The sequence below is a fragment of the Equus przewalskii genome, chromosome 2, assembly GCF_037783145.1.
Source record: "Equus przewalskii isolate Varuska chromosome 2, EquPr2, whole genome shotgun sequence".
NCBI classification, from domain to species: Eukaryota; Metazoa; Chordata; class Mammalia; order Perissodactyla; family Equidae; genus Equus; species Equus przewalskii.
The window spans coordinates 301,777-318,186 of NC_091832.1; the positions used below are offsets into that span (position 1 = coordinate 301,777).

The 16,410-nt window shown below is 39.0% G+C and overlaps 1 protein-coding gene across 3 annotated transcripts in view; it reads right to left on the minus strand.

The window, feature by feature from the left end:
• The window catches only part of HOOK1 (hook microtubule tethering protein 1), a 63,601-nt gene extending 62,270 nt beyond the window's left edge, over positions 1–1,331 (minus strand). Inside the window, exon 1 of one of the 3 annotated variants that reach the window (XM_070591535.1) lies at positions 1,055–1,331. In XM_070591535.1, the coding sequence (XP_070447636.1) occupies positions 1,055–1,117 (63 nt within the window). In that variant the 5' untranslated portion in view covers positions 1,118–1,331. Of the gene's footprint in view, positions 1–411 lie in introns of all 3 variants that reach the window. The other 2 variants (XM_070591544.1, XM_070591549.1) reach the window with 2 other exon arrangements.
• Between the last annotated feature and the right edge of the window lie 15,079 nt (positions 1,332–16,410).

A 16,410-nucleotide genomic window follows, 5' to 3' on the forward strand; every position in this document is an offset into this window, starting at 1 on the left:
AAAGCTGCTTTAAATTACGGTTATTTCCAACAGACTTCGTACACTGACAGAGCCTCCCCTGATTTCTCATCCTTCTGAATTACACATGGTAGGAGATCACTGGGAAATCTTATCAACCGATTACCGCCGCTGACCAGTCTGTTTACATTCCATTCTGCGCACACTCCTACATGCAACTAAACAAGTGGTTCGCAGATGGGCACCCTCAACAGCACTGTGCGGGCCACTGAGCACCAACCTTGCCCATCATGGTTCAGAAACCACACCTGAGTGCCAGCTCCCTGGTCGCTGAGCACCTCCAAGAGGTGAGACGACATTTTGCTGACGGGAATACTGGGGACTGACTTCCTGTCCAAACCCAACACAAATTAACAAAAATAGTAAACACGGATAAAGCGCTAACGAAAATACCAAGTCTTTTTCTTGAACAAAAATGTTTCTTCGTTGGACGGGGAGGGGGACCAGCGAGAAAAAGGGACTATGAGCCCCATTCCCAACAAATCTTTTTCTCCATGCAGGAAATACGTGGAAACATATCTGCTAAGAGGCATCTCCAAATTCAGATGTCCTAGGGTCCTGGAGAACCACTGATCCAGGAACTAAAACCAGCTCTTCGCCACCTGTGTCCAAGTAGAGCAAGGTGGTTGGGGTGGGAGGGCGGTTTCGGAGGGGGTCTTCACTCCCAAGTGGCACAAAGGTCCCCTGGGCAGGCCGTTCAGCAGACACAAGGCGAGAGGGTCGGCGATCCAGGCTTGGGCGCGGGGCAGGGAGAAAACGGGCCAGGGGGCAGGAAAGGGGACGGGGGCTCGGCTCCAGCCCCAGCCGTTAGGAGCACGATCGCGGGAAGACGAGCCTCCCTCCCCCGCCCCCTGGAGCTCCTCCACCCCGCGCACCCGCGCACGCCCCTGCCGCGCGACCCGCAGGTGCACTCCCTCCTCGAGGGCGACGGCAGGCGCGGGGGCGCGCGGCCCGGCCGCTCCTCGGGCTCACCTGGGGACAGACGGGCGGCCGGCCGACTCGCCCGGCCCCGCGCCTCGCCTCGCCTCGTACTCACCCAGATGACGAGGCTGTCGCACAGCGACAGCGCGGCCTGCGGCGGCGGCCGCGTCTCTTCCATGGCCGGGCCGCCGTCCCCCGCGCCGCCCTCCCCGCCGCGCTGCTGCGGCGCGGCGTGGACCACCTGCTCGCCGCGGGAAAGCTCGGGGGCCGCCCCGCGCCGCTCCGCGCCAGGCCTCGGCCGCCGTCGCCGGTGCGCCCCTCCTCGCCGCCCGCCTCGCGGCCCCGCCGCCGCGCCGCCGCACCTGCGCCCCGCCCCTGCACACCTCTCCCGCCGCGCTGAGTGGCCTGCGCGCGCACCAGTCACAAAGAAGGTCGGGCCCCAGAGGGGCGGGAAGAGCGGGCGTAGGTTGCGCAGGAGGGATTGCTGATTGGACGCGCCCTCTTGGGCTCCGACCAATCAACAGGAGACAAGACTGAGCCTCCGGGAGGGAGCGCGAGCCGGTGGAAAGGGGTTTGTGACCTGGCAGGTGCGGTCAGGTGGGGGCGGGAAGCGCGTGCGCGTGCGCGGCAGGGCGTGGAGGGGCCTCCCTCCTGCGGTGGGGCAGCTCCTGGCTACACCTGTGGAGACCCACACTTTGCTTCCATGATGTCTTCAGAAATAGGTCTTACCAATGAACAAAAACCACTCGAAATAGGGAGAGCTGATTTTCTCTTAGAAGCTCCTTGGAAAAGCATATTTTGGTTTGCAGACGTGGCAAAGAAATGTTTCCTATAGGAAAAAAATACCATAAAGATGCTTAAATAAAGTTTCACAAGATCACAAACCATGGGCGGTTTTATTTTAAATGGGGCAAAAAGGAAGTCCATTTTCAGGTAGGAAAATGAAAAATGAAATAACCTTTTAGGTTTCAAAAAATCGTGGAACATATCAATGTACAATGCTTCCTATTTTCCTTTGGCGATTGAAAACCTGTCTTTTCTGAGAACGTAGGGGAGCGTTGGCGTAAAATTGGAAGCTCTCCAAGGTACTGACATATGGCTTAGGCTATTAAAATGGGCGAGAATAATCTTACACTTGCTGTTATTTCCATTACTTCACTCATTCATAAACTCATCAATTCATACTCTGTGTAAAAATGCAGCTGGCTCATTTACATTGCCGAATCTTTATATTTAGACATTGAAAGTTTAAAACTGATGGATGACTGCAATTAAAAGCCCCCAAACGTAAATCAGTCTCATTCTAAAAATACAGTACATGCATTTGCTACCGAGTCCCTTAACGTTATTTCAGAACTTTCTTAGTCCACGTGGAGTCATTTTATATTTCTGGACACTAGCAACGTTGGTAATATGACTTAATGAAAAGTAAAAGATCTAGGAATTAAAGACCTACTCTGAGTCTTGACTTTACTCGCTACTGTCTGTGCAGCTTTCTCCTGTGGAACCCAACCTCCACGTTCCTAAAATAATGCTAATGGCGCTGACATGCCCTGCATACTTCACAGGGGCAAAAATGATGATGCATGCGGAAGAGTTTTGTGAATTGAAAATTCCTTTACAAATATGAGTTACTACAGTCATATATGCTTAGAAACGTAAGAGAACACATCACTAAGAACCACAGGCGATTGACGCACAATATTTAAGAAGATTAACTAGGAAGCAATCCAGTTATCCCTCTGGGCTCTGTACAAGCACAAGTAAGTTCTTGGGGGGGATGCCCCATTCTCTTCACAATATTAGATCTGATGGAAAAATATGTGAAGGACATGATCAGTGAATTCAGAGGAAAAGAAATGCAAATATTTCAAACAAATACAAAAAAGTTAGAAATAGGCAAAACATGAATCATTGAAATAAAACAACAAAATTATTGTCAAGAAGAGTGAAGTGCACTTCCATACACGACTGGAACAAGCATTTTGGAATAATTTTTTGAACTTTTAAAATGAATATTTATCAAGAAACTTTAAAATGTCCGTACTATTTAAACCCATGGTTCCATAATTCCACTCCTGGTCATAAATTCTATTGAAATCATCAGAAATACAGCCAAATATTATGAACAATGATATGTATTGCAATTCTATGTATACTGATCTATACATGTCTAATAAGCAAGAAAGTTTATCTACCTTATAGCAGATTCATAAGAGAATATTTGGCAACTAACAAAAATAATGCTTTGGAGAATATTTGATAAAAATTTCATGATATGTAACATTAAATTAAAAATTTAGATATAACAGTATGAGCCATGTGATTTCCACATTGTCAATATTATTTATTTATTTAATATGTTCACAGAAAGAAGACAAAGGAATGTTCATCAAACTGCTGTGTCATTTTTATATACGGGCAATGTGATTATTTTCTGTAATCTTTTATATTTTTCTATCTTTCTGCAATTAGCTTGTATTACTTTATAATCAGAAAGAAATGCCTAATACAACGTAGGCTATCATTTTTCCAGCTATTGGCATTCATTTCTAAAAATCGGCATCCATATTTGGAAAGTTGAATAAAACTATCTTTTAAACAGTAGCCGTGGGATTGTAAATTGGCACAATCTTCCTGAAAAGTTTTTGACAGTAAATATCAAGAATCTTCAAAATACTCAAAGTCTTTAAGCCATTAATTTCACTTTCAGAATCCATTCTAAGAAAATAATCAGATACCAAGAAAGTTGTTGATTTCAGTGCTATTTATCAAAGCAAAATAAAAGAAACAACCTTTTGACATAAGCAATGTCTGAAAGAGGAATGCTTAAATACATTATGGTATGCCATACAATAGGATATATTGTAGCTATTATTTTGAAAGAAGTTTAATTACTCAGGAAAGTGCTTACAAAATAATGTTAAAAGAAAAAGTGATGATACAAATCTGTACATAGAGTATGAATATCTCTCTTTTTCTGTCTCTCTCTATTCATCTATCTTTTATTTATTTATTTCTGGATCCCCGTGTGTGTGTGTTTGCGTGTGTATGTATATATACACACCAAGAGAGAGAAAGAGAAGAGAGACTAAAGGAAATAAACCAAAACGTTAATAGTAATAATGATGATATCTAGGTATTGGAATAACAGGTAAGTTTTTGTGAGTAAGTTTTGCCTTCTTTATACTTTACAGTAATTTTGAAATTTTCTGCAGTGATTTTATTATCAGATGAAGAACTGAAAGAATGATTACAATTTTTAATATGGTCATATCTCAACTGTGGAAGAATGCATATAAGAATACACACACGCACACACTGCTATGTATCTGTATGGAGAGAAGATTGAGAAGAGAGCTGGTTAAAATTAAACACAAACTTTCGTGTTAAAGAGACCTGATATGACTTCTTATTAACTGGATGATACTGGGCAAGTCACTTAATTTCAGTAAGCCTCAGTTTCAGTCTCTGTAAACTGGAATAATACTTATTTATTTCTGTGTTTCTCCATATTGGCTAGGGAATTTTTCATGGTAGGTGGGAGAAATCAAACCTGGGTAACTTTATTAAAAAAAAGCAATGGCGTGAATGTGTGGGAAAGCTCAAATATTCAGAGGAAAATCTGAAGAACTCAGCACGGGAATGGGCAGGTCCCTGAGCAGCTCATCAGATCTAGGGAGCAAAGACTATGGGAAGTCTTTTCACTCTCCATGTGTCGTTTACTGTATAGACGAATACAGTAAAATGGTTGTGAGTTTTCCTGAGTCGTTCTCTTCAAGATTCGAGTGCCAGGGAGGGCATCTGATTGGTCTGCCTTGGAATGAGTCCAACCCTTTGCCAGAAGAGGCTAGAGGACTAGACTGGCTCCCCCACCAGGACTGGAGACCCAAGCTGAAACCCCAGGGCAGTTGCCCCATGTAGATGGAAGGTGGAAGCCTGAAGACAAAAACAGAAACAGCAGTTCTCTCCACATAATCTCGTGTGGTTGTTGTGAGGACCAAATGCATATAAAACACTTAAAAGAAATTCTAGCTCATAATAGTTGCTCCATACATTTAAGCTATTTTATATATGTGCATATGTGTTGGGGGTGTGTGTGTGTTTATGTTAAAATTCATTTAAAAAAACTGAAAGAAAATATAGTAAAATGTTAGTAGAGGTTATTCATGATGATTATTAATTTTTTTATTTTCTGATTTCACCACAATGAACAAATATTACCTTTTTAATTAAAATAAACCAAACTTTTTTTTAAGAGAAAGACAGGGTAAGGATGAGATTTTAGGCTGTGAATTGAGCTGTTAGTAGATGAAAAATGATAAAAGGAGAGAATCCCTGATTAGGTACCTTAACTATTTAAGCAGTTTAAGTAATTTAAGCCTGTAGCAGCTCTACCTGTAAAGAGGAAATCTGTGCTTTGCACATAAAAGTGATGGAGTGAAGAAGTGAAGTCTGGGTTTTCCCTGCTGATATCTAGATGCCCTGAGTGGCTGAGGGTAGATGCCAGTGAGAAGAAAACTCTGCCCTGGATGGGCAGAGATCTAGACATTCAGAAAGAGAAGCCGTGTTAGCAGAGTGGCCATGCTAGCAGCCAACAACAGTCCAAGTGGACCTCACCAGCAAAGCATTCATTCCTGAAGCAAATTATTGGGCTCCTGGACAGAGAATCCTACAGCATTCCTTAAGTGCAGCTGTACCTTCCATAGTCCCCCAAACAGGAGTCCTACAAATATTTCCAAGACAGAAGGAAGAAAGAGGGATAAAGAAAGGGAGGGAAAGAGGGAGAAAGAAAAGAGCTGCAGCCTAGACCAGATTTCAGCAACAGAGAAATGGAAGAAGCCAGAATGGTGTAAGATCCACCACAGGGGTTAACTTGGTTCTCCGGATGAAACCCTAAGAATAGTCTGCAGCCCACAGTGCCCAAAGGACTATAGCAAACTCAGGCTTTGTCTGATCAGCATCAAGGACCACATGCAGTTAAATGCAACAGCAGCCTTATAGATTGCAACAATTTTCAGAATCTGAGAGACACTTTGGAATAATAGTGTCCAGGCCCTGGGAAAGGAGATTTACAAGCCCTAGGCAGAGTCCTATGGAAGAGAGATGGTGACAAAAATTGACATTTTAAAACAGCTTCTAGTTCTTAGGCCTTTAATCACAGTGGATGTGAATGTCTAGCACTATGAAATACTCTACTGGGTTTAGAGAAGCAAGACCAATCCCAGACTCTAACCATGGGTGAGCTTTAGCTTTCTGATAAAGAGACAATCTTGGACAGAATTGACCTGGACACCTAGGGAATCTGAACTTTTAGGTGATAGGGTTGGGACAGACTTCATCCTCACAGATATTTTCAACCGGGGTGACTGTTGAGGAAGAGAGTGGAGAAAGGGGATCGAGGACGTAGACTGCCTGCCACTGTCTGCATATTTATCTATACTAAAGGAAATACTTATTTATTCCTCACATTGGGCCGGGAACTGACTCCTGTTATGAGATCATCTCATTTGGAGACCTGCACGTGATACGGAGAATTTTGTTTCTGGGCTTTTATAGACTTAAGTTTAAGTGATTTTATCACACTTAATGAAAATGCCTTTTAATACATTTTAATTCAGTGCTTACAAGTGATGTTATCACTAACCTGTTGGGCTGCCCAAAGCAAGATGATTCTAAGATTTCAGTGGAGAAATTCAAGCCAAGTTCAAGTTCAAATTAAGGGTGAAGGCATCTCTGACTGTGAGTATACATCTATAGTGCAAGGGATTTTAAAATTACAACCAAGCAGGAAAAAAATGACAGGAAGTAGACTCTGAGACAGAGATTAGCGTGCAGGAGGTTTATTAAGAAGTGCTTTTTGGACTAACAGCTGTGGAAGGGAAGGGAAGGAAGCAGAGTGTGCAGAGGGAGGAAGCAGGCTATGGTGCCGTCCTAATGAAAGTCTCAACTGACCTCTGGGGCGTTCTGGAGCTGGAATGGCTCTTCCGGGTTGTCCAGTTTGGATGAAGGGGACTCGGTCTTTATGCCTCCATGGTGACAAATCAGCGGATGTGGTCTTTCCTGGAGAGGTGGCTTGACAGCCAAGGCAATTCACAAAGGCTGATGGCTGTCTGCCAACGGTACTCCTGGATGTTGGATTTGGGGCGTCACATCACAGCATCCTCTGAGCAGCAGTAGTGCCCACGGTCATTTTGAGTGGAGGTGGGGATGCTGTCGCTCGGAATGGTAAAGCGTGGTGTCAGAAAAAGCATGGACAAGTAACCCTAACTGTGTAGTAGTATCATAACTGCTAATTAAAATGGTCCCAGAGGAAGAATGTTGACATCCTTGGTTCCAGCATCAAGAAGGCTCCAGAACAGAACGGAGTTGTAGCCGCAGTTATAATTCCATGTAGGGGCTTGGTGTTAAACAACTAGACAAATGTTGCCCTGGAGGATTGAAGACTGGGGTGCCTGGGGAAACAAAAGCTACGAAAAGATAAGTCAAAATGCAGGGTAATATTATCAATTGTATTTAAGCTGATGGTGGGAAAGAATAAATTGTCATTTATTGAGTGAAAATAAATATAACCATTTCATTTATTAAGCATGTTTAAACTCACCCCAGAGCTCTATAAAGTCAAATAAAACTGAACATAATTATTTTATTTTGTCCTAACTAACTCAGATAAGGAAAAAAAATTACTAGCAAGGCATATGTACTATATTTTCAAAAACTTAAAAGTAACAGGTAACAAAATAGACATTTAGTAAAATGTACTGATAATATAACTGATCTAAAGTATCATTTAAACATATAATTTCTGTGCTTTTTATCTCAGTTAGTCTAAGTGAATCACAAGACATGTGATTATTTACATTCTATGAGAAAAGGTGATCCATGCTTCTCATTCCATTGGTGACCTATTTTTTATGTACAACAATCTTTCTAATCCATATAAACAAATTTTTAAAATAAAGGCCAAACTGACACAGAGTGGCTAATTATTTAATCCACGGATGTTTGTCTCTAAAAAGAGCATGATTTCTAAAAAGGACAGGGACCGCTGTCTTAGAAATACTGCTTATGTTTTATTATAACTTGAGAAAACTGTATTTGAAACCAATGCAGCTAAATATGGTATTCTGAAACCTCTGCACGTTTATCAATTGGAAATTCATTTAAGCGATGTTTGCCTGAGGAGATAGGATATCTTGCTCACTCTCCATGTATCAGATAGTGTAACTTATATAGAATATTATACGTCTTAAAATACCAAAATGCCAGAAGGAAGGAATGTATCAGATCACTTGAGGACAGCAGAGGAGGGGCTCCCTACCATGAGTATAACAAGTTGAGCTCTAAGAACAAGGAAGGAGATGCTAGGAAAGATGTGGGAAGGGTTTGTTAATATGAGCAATTTAGGAAATACCTAGAAATCCAGTTATGGTTAATCAGGTTTTTGGAATTATTTGACCAAATAAACAAATACTTTGAAGTATGTTTTGGAAATATTTTCCAGAGATCCTAAAAAGAAAACAAAACAAACATAAATAAAGAAAAAAACTGATCAGGGCTATTCCTTTCAGAAAAGAGCGAAGCTGCACATTTCGTTACAGTAGGAACACACTTCAGCAGCGTTTGTATGACCATGACTGGTGACCAAAAACATATCCAATCCTGAGGCTAGAAACAACAGCAACAACAACAATAATAATAATAGCTAAAATATACAGTGTCCTTATTAGGTGCTACGCACTGTTCTAAGTGCTTCATCTGTGCTAAGTCATTTATGCTCAACAAGCTGACAAGGTAGGTGACACTTGTAATCTTTATTTTGCAGATGAGGAAACTGATGCATAAGAAGTACCCAAGCTCATATAACAAATAAGTTGCATATTTTAGAAAATCTCTTTCCAGATGCAAAGAGGAGAATCCTCCTAAGGGAGATCAGAACTGACTTTTTAAGCTTTATTGAAGCATAATTGATACACAAAAATTTACACACACTTAATATACACGTATAGGTGAGTTTGGACATACACATACACCCCTGATACCATCACCACAATCAAGGTTCTAAACATACCCCTCACCTCCAAAAATTTCCTTGTGTTCTTTTTTGTGTGTGTGTTTTGTGGTAAGATCTTATTTTTAAAGATAATCATTATAAAATAAAATATAGCACGTATAATTCCTCAGTCATTATTGCTTGTGTGTTTTGTCTTGTTACTGAAATATTCTTCAGGCGGTCAAGATTCCCTTTGGGTAACACTGTGAAGCACGCAAAGCCATCCTGTCTGGGTGAGTGAACTCAACGGTTGCCTGTTAGAGATCTGCCGGCTGAAGTTAATGACTCAGCAGATCACCCAGAGACCTTGAATGTCTTAAACTTTTGACATTTGTATCTGGAGATGAGCTTGAACTATTATTCTGAACACAATTTTTTTAAAAATAAATTTCACATGATTTCTCTGAAGAATAATTATGTTGATCATTTGGATTAAGTAACTGGCCTACTCTTGGGGGTGTGTTTTTTTATGTTCAAAGTTTTTTTAGGTTATAGTTGCCAAGTGTTCCCTCCCTCTTTCTCCCTCTCTCCATATATACATGTTTCAAGAGTAACAAAAATAATTACCCTTTACTCTTAAATAATTCAGCACATTTATTCTAAGAATAAGGACAATCTCTTACACAACCACATATAATTATCACACTTGGGAAATGTCACATTGATACAATATTATTATTTAATATGTAATCCTTCTTTAAATTTACTTAATTGTCCCCAATTATTTTTTTTCCTCTTGGATCCAAAATTAAGGCATTGAGGATCATGTATTGTGTTTATTGCCATGTTGCTTTAGTCTCCTCAAATCTAGGTCAGTTTTCCAGCTTGCGTGTGTGTGTGTGTGTGTGTGTGTGTGTGTGTGAGAGAGAGAGAGAGAGAGATTTCATGACAGCAACATTTTTGAATTGTCCAGTCTAGTAAGATTTGTCAGATTGTTTCTCCCAGATCAGATTTGGTTTAACCATCTTTAGCAGAGATTGTATTGTGAGCTCTGCGCATCACATTGGCAGGAACGTGCTACTGGATTGTCTAATAATGAAAGATGTTAAGTTTCATCGTTTGGTTAAGATGATGGCCACCATTGTAAAGATATTTTTCCCGTTGTAATTACTAATTGATTTGATATGTGTAAATATATGGTTCCCCAAACGTTTGCCTTCCAGTACTTTTAGCATCCATTGTTAATTGTTTCCTGAATTAATTATTACTGTTGTGGTTTTCTATTTTCATTATTCCTTTTACATCTGTTAGTTGGCATTATTCTGTTTTTAAAAATAGTTTTCTTCTTCTTCCTATACCCACCTTTAAATTTTTTAAGTGTAAATATGGACTCAAATTTATTTTTAGTCAATATGATACAATCCATTCTTGTCACTATTCATTTTAATCATCAAATTATCCAAGTTCAGCCAGGAGGCACTCCTTCAGGTTGGCTTCTGTGTCCTTTCTGCATACTTCTACTGTCTTTTAAGCACTTCCATACTTTCTAGAACAAGACGTTCCAGGATCACTTTGTACTTTCCTGTCCTGTCCTGGAATCAGCCATTTCTCCAAGAAGCTCAGGCTCCATTTTGTGGGCAATAGTGTTTAGTAAGGCTAAATTTCTGTGTCCAAAGCAGGTTCCATTTCATAATTACAATTTCATTCCTTAGATGTTAGATTTTAGTCCTCTGTTAAAGACATCTCTGTAAAAACTAAAATATTGAAACCAATAGTCATTTACACTTTAGAGTGAAAGTAGTTATCATCCCATTTATTTTACAAGGGACTGGAAGGTGAGAGAAGGAGAACACGCGACAATGTGAAAGTGGGAGGGCAGTGGAGCAGTGAGAGGGGCCCACTGACAAGGGAATACAGTGAACATCGATTTCTTCTGTTCCAGGCACCACCACATACACAATTTAAACTAATCCTCATGACAATCCTTATGTTTGCAAATGAGGAAGCAATTTGTTCAAAGTTGCGGTGTATATATGGCAGATAGCCCAGAGCTAAAACCCTTTTTGTTTGACCCAAACCCCTCATCTATGCCTTCTACTACCCCATGCCATTCTGCAAGCTAAGAAAGGAGGTCAGTGGGCTGAGAGGACAAGGTTCACCTGCATCAAGGTTTAAGAAGGGCAAACTCTGGTCGTGCTGCCTTCTCTGTTTTACTTAGAGCTGTTCACTGTGACTTGCATGCATAGCCACCTTCACAAACATTGTCCTTCAGTTAAGAGTAAGGTGCAAAGGTTTCTCTCTACAGCTCAGTAAGGCTGTGGGAAACAATTCTATTTCCTTTGCTTTCAGTGTTGATTCAAAAAGAACACATAGGCACCTCAAATTGAATGCTGTCTCAGTTGGATTATTCCTTACAAGCGCTGCCTGTTGCCAGAAGTTAGTGCTGGTGGTGGGAAATCTTGTTGCAGGCTTGGAAGAGATAACTGAGGCAAGCTCCCTGAAAAGCCATGTTGGGACAAAGCCCAGAAGAACAGGATTTCCTCCCCTCATTATTGTTACCTTGGTCAAGCTCCTGAACTCTCTTGGTTCTCAGTTTTCTCACTGTAAATGGGGATGATAATAGCTTGCCTGAAGAAAAGAGGCATGATATCTAGGACAACATCAACAACCACATATTGAGTATCTTCTAGAGATAGAACATTTCCTTTGACAGCGGCAATGTGGAGAAATATAAGGCAGAGGCTCCACCCTTACCATGCTTACCATCTAATTAGGGATGCTGGATTTGCATGTAAAAAAGACAAATAACACAGAGACATATTTGTAAACACACTATGTGAGTGTTAAAGATGAGAGAAAGGATTAATCATCAAGGACACTCTGAGCTTCTGAATTTAAAATAATAACAACATACAACTTTCAGTTTTTCTTTACCAACGTTCTAAAAAAAAAAAGAAGGAACAAAGGAATGAAGGAAAATGGACGGGGGAAAGGGAAGGAAAAAACATAGGAGCAGTAAAGGTAACTACATAGGACAATATAAAAGTCAGTATTAATGTATTTTTAGTTTGTAACTCCTTATTTTTCCCATGTGATTTAAAGAAAATTGCATAAAATAATAATTATGAATCTATATTGATGGGTACACAATATATAAAAATGTAATTTGTGACAATAAAAACGTAAAGGGAGGAATGGGGTTATATAGGAGCAAACTAGTTGTATATAAGTGAAATTAAGTTGATCTTAATTCAACTATACTATTATAAGTTAAAATGTTAATTGTAATCCCCACAACAACCACTAAGAAAATAACTTAAAAATGTCTAGAAAAAAATGAGAAAGGAATCAAAATAGTATAGTAGAAAATATATCTGTAACACAAAAGAAGGAAGTAAGGGAGGAATTGAGGAACAAGAAAAGATATAAGACATTGAGAAAACATATAGCAAAATAGAAGTCCTTCCTTATCAGTAATTACATCAAATCTAAATTAAATAAAAACTTCAATCAAAAGGCATATACGGCAGAATGGATTAAAAAAACATGACTCAACCATATGCTGTCTGTAAGAGATACATTTTAGATCCAAAGACAAGCTAGGTTGAAAATTAAAGGATGTGAAAAGATATTTCATGCAAACACTAACCAAAAGACAGCTTGATTGGTTAAATTAATATCAGACAAAATAGAGTTCAAGGAAAAAATTGTTATGACAGGCAAAGGACATTACATAATGATAAAAGGATCAATCCATCAAGAAGATATATCAATTATAAACACATAAACAGAGCCCCAAAATATAAGAAGCAAAAACTGGCAACGAAAGAGAAAAATAGACATTTCTACAATAATAGTAGGACACTTATATACCCCACTTTCAATGATGGGTAGAACAACTAGACAGATCAAGAAGGAAATGAAAGACCTGAACAACACTACAAGCCATCTAGATCTAAGAGACATATAGAAGACTCCACCCAATAACAGCAGAATACACATTGTTCTCAAGTGCACATGGAACATTCTCTAGAATAGACCATATGTTAAGCCACAAAATAAATCTGAATACATTTGAAAAGACTTAACCATACAAAGTATTTTTTCTGACCATAATGGAACAAAATTAGAAATCAGTGTGAAACTCCTAGAAATAAATATAAGGGAAAGGCTCATGACATTGAATTTGGCAATAATTTCTTACATATGACACCAAAAGCACAAGCAACAAAAGCAAAATTACACAAGTAATCAAACTAAAAATCTTACGCACAGCAAAGGAAGCAATCAACAGAGTGAAAAGGCAAGCTACAGAATGGGAAAAAATATTTTAAAACCATATATCTGATTAGGTATTAATATTCGAAATATAAAGGAACTCCTACAACTCAATAGGAAAAAAATCCCAAATAATTTGGTTTAAAAACGGACGAAGAACTTGAGTTGACATTTCTCTAAAGAAGACATACAAGTGGCCAACAGGTACATGAAAAGGTGCTCAACATCACTAATCATGAGAAAAATGTAAATCAAAACCACAATGAGACATCATCTCACACCTGTTAGGATGACTGTTATCAAAAAAGCAAAAGGTAGCAAGTATTGGTGAGGATGTGGAGAAATCGAAACCCTTGTACACTGCTGGTACATGTAAACTGTAAAGTTGTGCAGCCTCTATGGAAAGCAGCATGGAGTTTCCTCAAAAAATTAAAATTAGAATTGCCATATGATCCAGCAATCCCACTTTGGGATATATATTCAAAAGCATTGAAGTCAGGATCTCAAAAGGATATACATGCTCTCACGTTCATTACAGCATTACTCACATTAGCCAACATATAGAAACAGCCTAAATGTCCTCAACAGATGAATGGATAAAGAAAATGTGGTACACTCATACAATGGAATATTATTCAGTCCTAAAAAAGAAGGAAAACCTGTGATATGTGACAACATGGATAAACCTGGAGGACATTAAGCTAAGTACATAACCCAGTCACAGAAGGACAAATACTGCCTGATTCCACTTATATGAGGTATCTAAATTAGTCAAACTCATAGAAACAGAGAGTAGAATGGTGGTTGCCGGGGCTGGAGGGAGGGGGAAATGGGGAGTTGCTGTTCAATGGGTACAAAGTTTCGGTTACGCAAGATGACTAAGTTCTAGAGATATGCTGTACAACATTGTGCCCACGGTTAACAATTCTGTATTGTGCACTTAAAATTTATTAAGAGAGCAGATTTCATGTTTCATGTTCTCACCACATGTACAAAAAAATTCTTAAGAAAGAAGGAAAGGAAGGAGAGAAAGGAAGGAAGGAAGGAAAAAAGGAAAGAAGGAAGGAAGGGAAAGAAACAAAAAGAAAGAACAGAAGGAGAATTGGCAAATTCACAAATACATGGAAATTAAACAACACACTCTTAAACAACCAAGGGTCAAAAAGGAAATCACAGGAAATTAGAAAATACTGTGAGATGAATGCAAAAGAAAACACAACACACCAAAACTTACACGATGCAGCTAAAATAGTGCTCAGAGGGAAAGTTATGGTTCTAAATGCCTACATTCAAAAATAAAGAAAAATCTCATATCAATAACCTAAGCTTTCTAAGAAACTAGCAAAGAAACAGCAAATTAAACCCAAAGCAAGCAGAAGAAAGGAAATAATAAAGATTTGAGTAGAGATAAATGAAACAGAAAATAGACAAATGATAGAATAAATGAAATCAAAAGTTGGTTCTTTGAAAAGATCAACAGTTACCAAACTTTTAGCTCTCCTAATCAAGAAAAAAAGACTCAGATTACCAAAATAAAAAAATGAAATGTGGGGGCTGGCCCCATGGCTGAGTGGTTAAGTTCCTGCACTCTGCTTAGGCGGCCCAGGGTTTCACCAGTTCGGATCCTGGGCTCTAGCCTAGCACTGCTCATCAAGCCATGCTGAGACAACATCCCACACAGCAGAGCCGGAAGGACCTAGAACTAGAATATACAACTATGTACTGGAGGGCTTTGGGGAGAAGAAGAAAAAATGAAATGGGGACGTTATTATTGACTTTATAGAAATAAAATTGAGGGTAAAAGAATACTATGAATATTTGTCTATCAACAAATTAAATAACGTAGATGAAATGAACAAATTCTTCAAAACACACAAACTGCACACACACAACCAAAACTGACTTAAGGAGAAATAGAAAATGGGAATAGACCTAAAATAAGTAAGAAGATTGAATCAATAATCAAAAATCTCCACCAAAGAAAAGCTCAGGACTGGATGGCTTCACTGGTAGACTCTACCAAATACTTTAAGAAATAACAGCAATCCTTCTCAAACTCTTCCAAAAACATAGAAGAGGAGGGAACACTTCCTAACTCATCCTGAGGCTAGCATTACTCTGATATGAAAACCAAAGACATCACAAGAAAAAGAAAACTATAGGCCAATATCCCTTATGAATATAGATGCAAAAATCCTCAACAAAATACTAGCAAGCCAAATCCAACAGCATATGAAAAGGATTATACCCCACGACCAAGTGGGATTTATCCCAGGAATGCAAGGGTGGTTCAATATAGCGAAAAACAATCAATATATTACACCATATTAATAGAAGGAAAGAAAACACCCACAAATCATCTCAACTGGTGCAGAAAAAGCATTTGACAAAATTCAACAATCTTTCATGATAAAACTGCTCAGAAAACTAGGAAAAAAAGAAAACTTCCTCAACATGATAAAGGCCACCTATGAAAATCCCACTCAATGTGAAAGAATGAAATCTTCCCCCCGACCCCAAGAACAGAAAGAAGGTAAAGATGTCTGCTCTTGCCACTTCTATTCAACATTGTAGTGGAAGTTCTAGGCAGGGCAGCAAGGCCAGCAAAAGAAAGAAAAGGCATCCAACTTGGAAAGGAAGAGACAGAACAATCTGTATTCACAGAAGACATGATTTTATACATAGCTAATAAAGGAGTTCAGCAAAGTTGCGTGATACAAGATCAACATATAAAAATCTTATAATAGTATTTCTATACACCAGCAATGAGCAATCTGAAAAAAAAGAAAAAAATTCCATTTGAAATACCGTCGAATGAAAAAAATATTTAGTAACAAATTAAACCATGGAGATGGAAGACTTGTACACTGAAAACTACGAACCATTGCTAAAAGAAATTAATAATTTCTAAATAAATGGAAAGACATCTATGTTCATGGATTGGAACTCTTAATATTGTTAAGATGCAATACTCCTCAAATTGATCTACAGATTCAATGCAATCTCTATCAAAATTCTAACTGCCTTTTTGAAGAATGGACAAACTGATTGTAAATTTCATATGGAATTGCATGGGATACCAAATATGCAAAATTCTGGGAAAAAAAGAACAAAGTTGGAGAACTTATACTTCTCTATTTCAAAACTTACTACAAAGCCACAGAAATGAAAACACTGTGGCGCTGGCATAAGGATAGAAA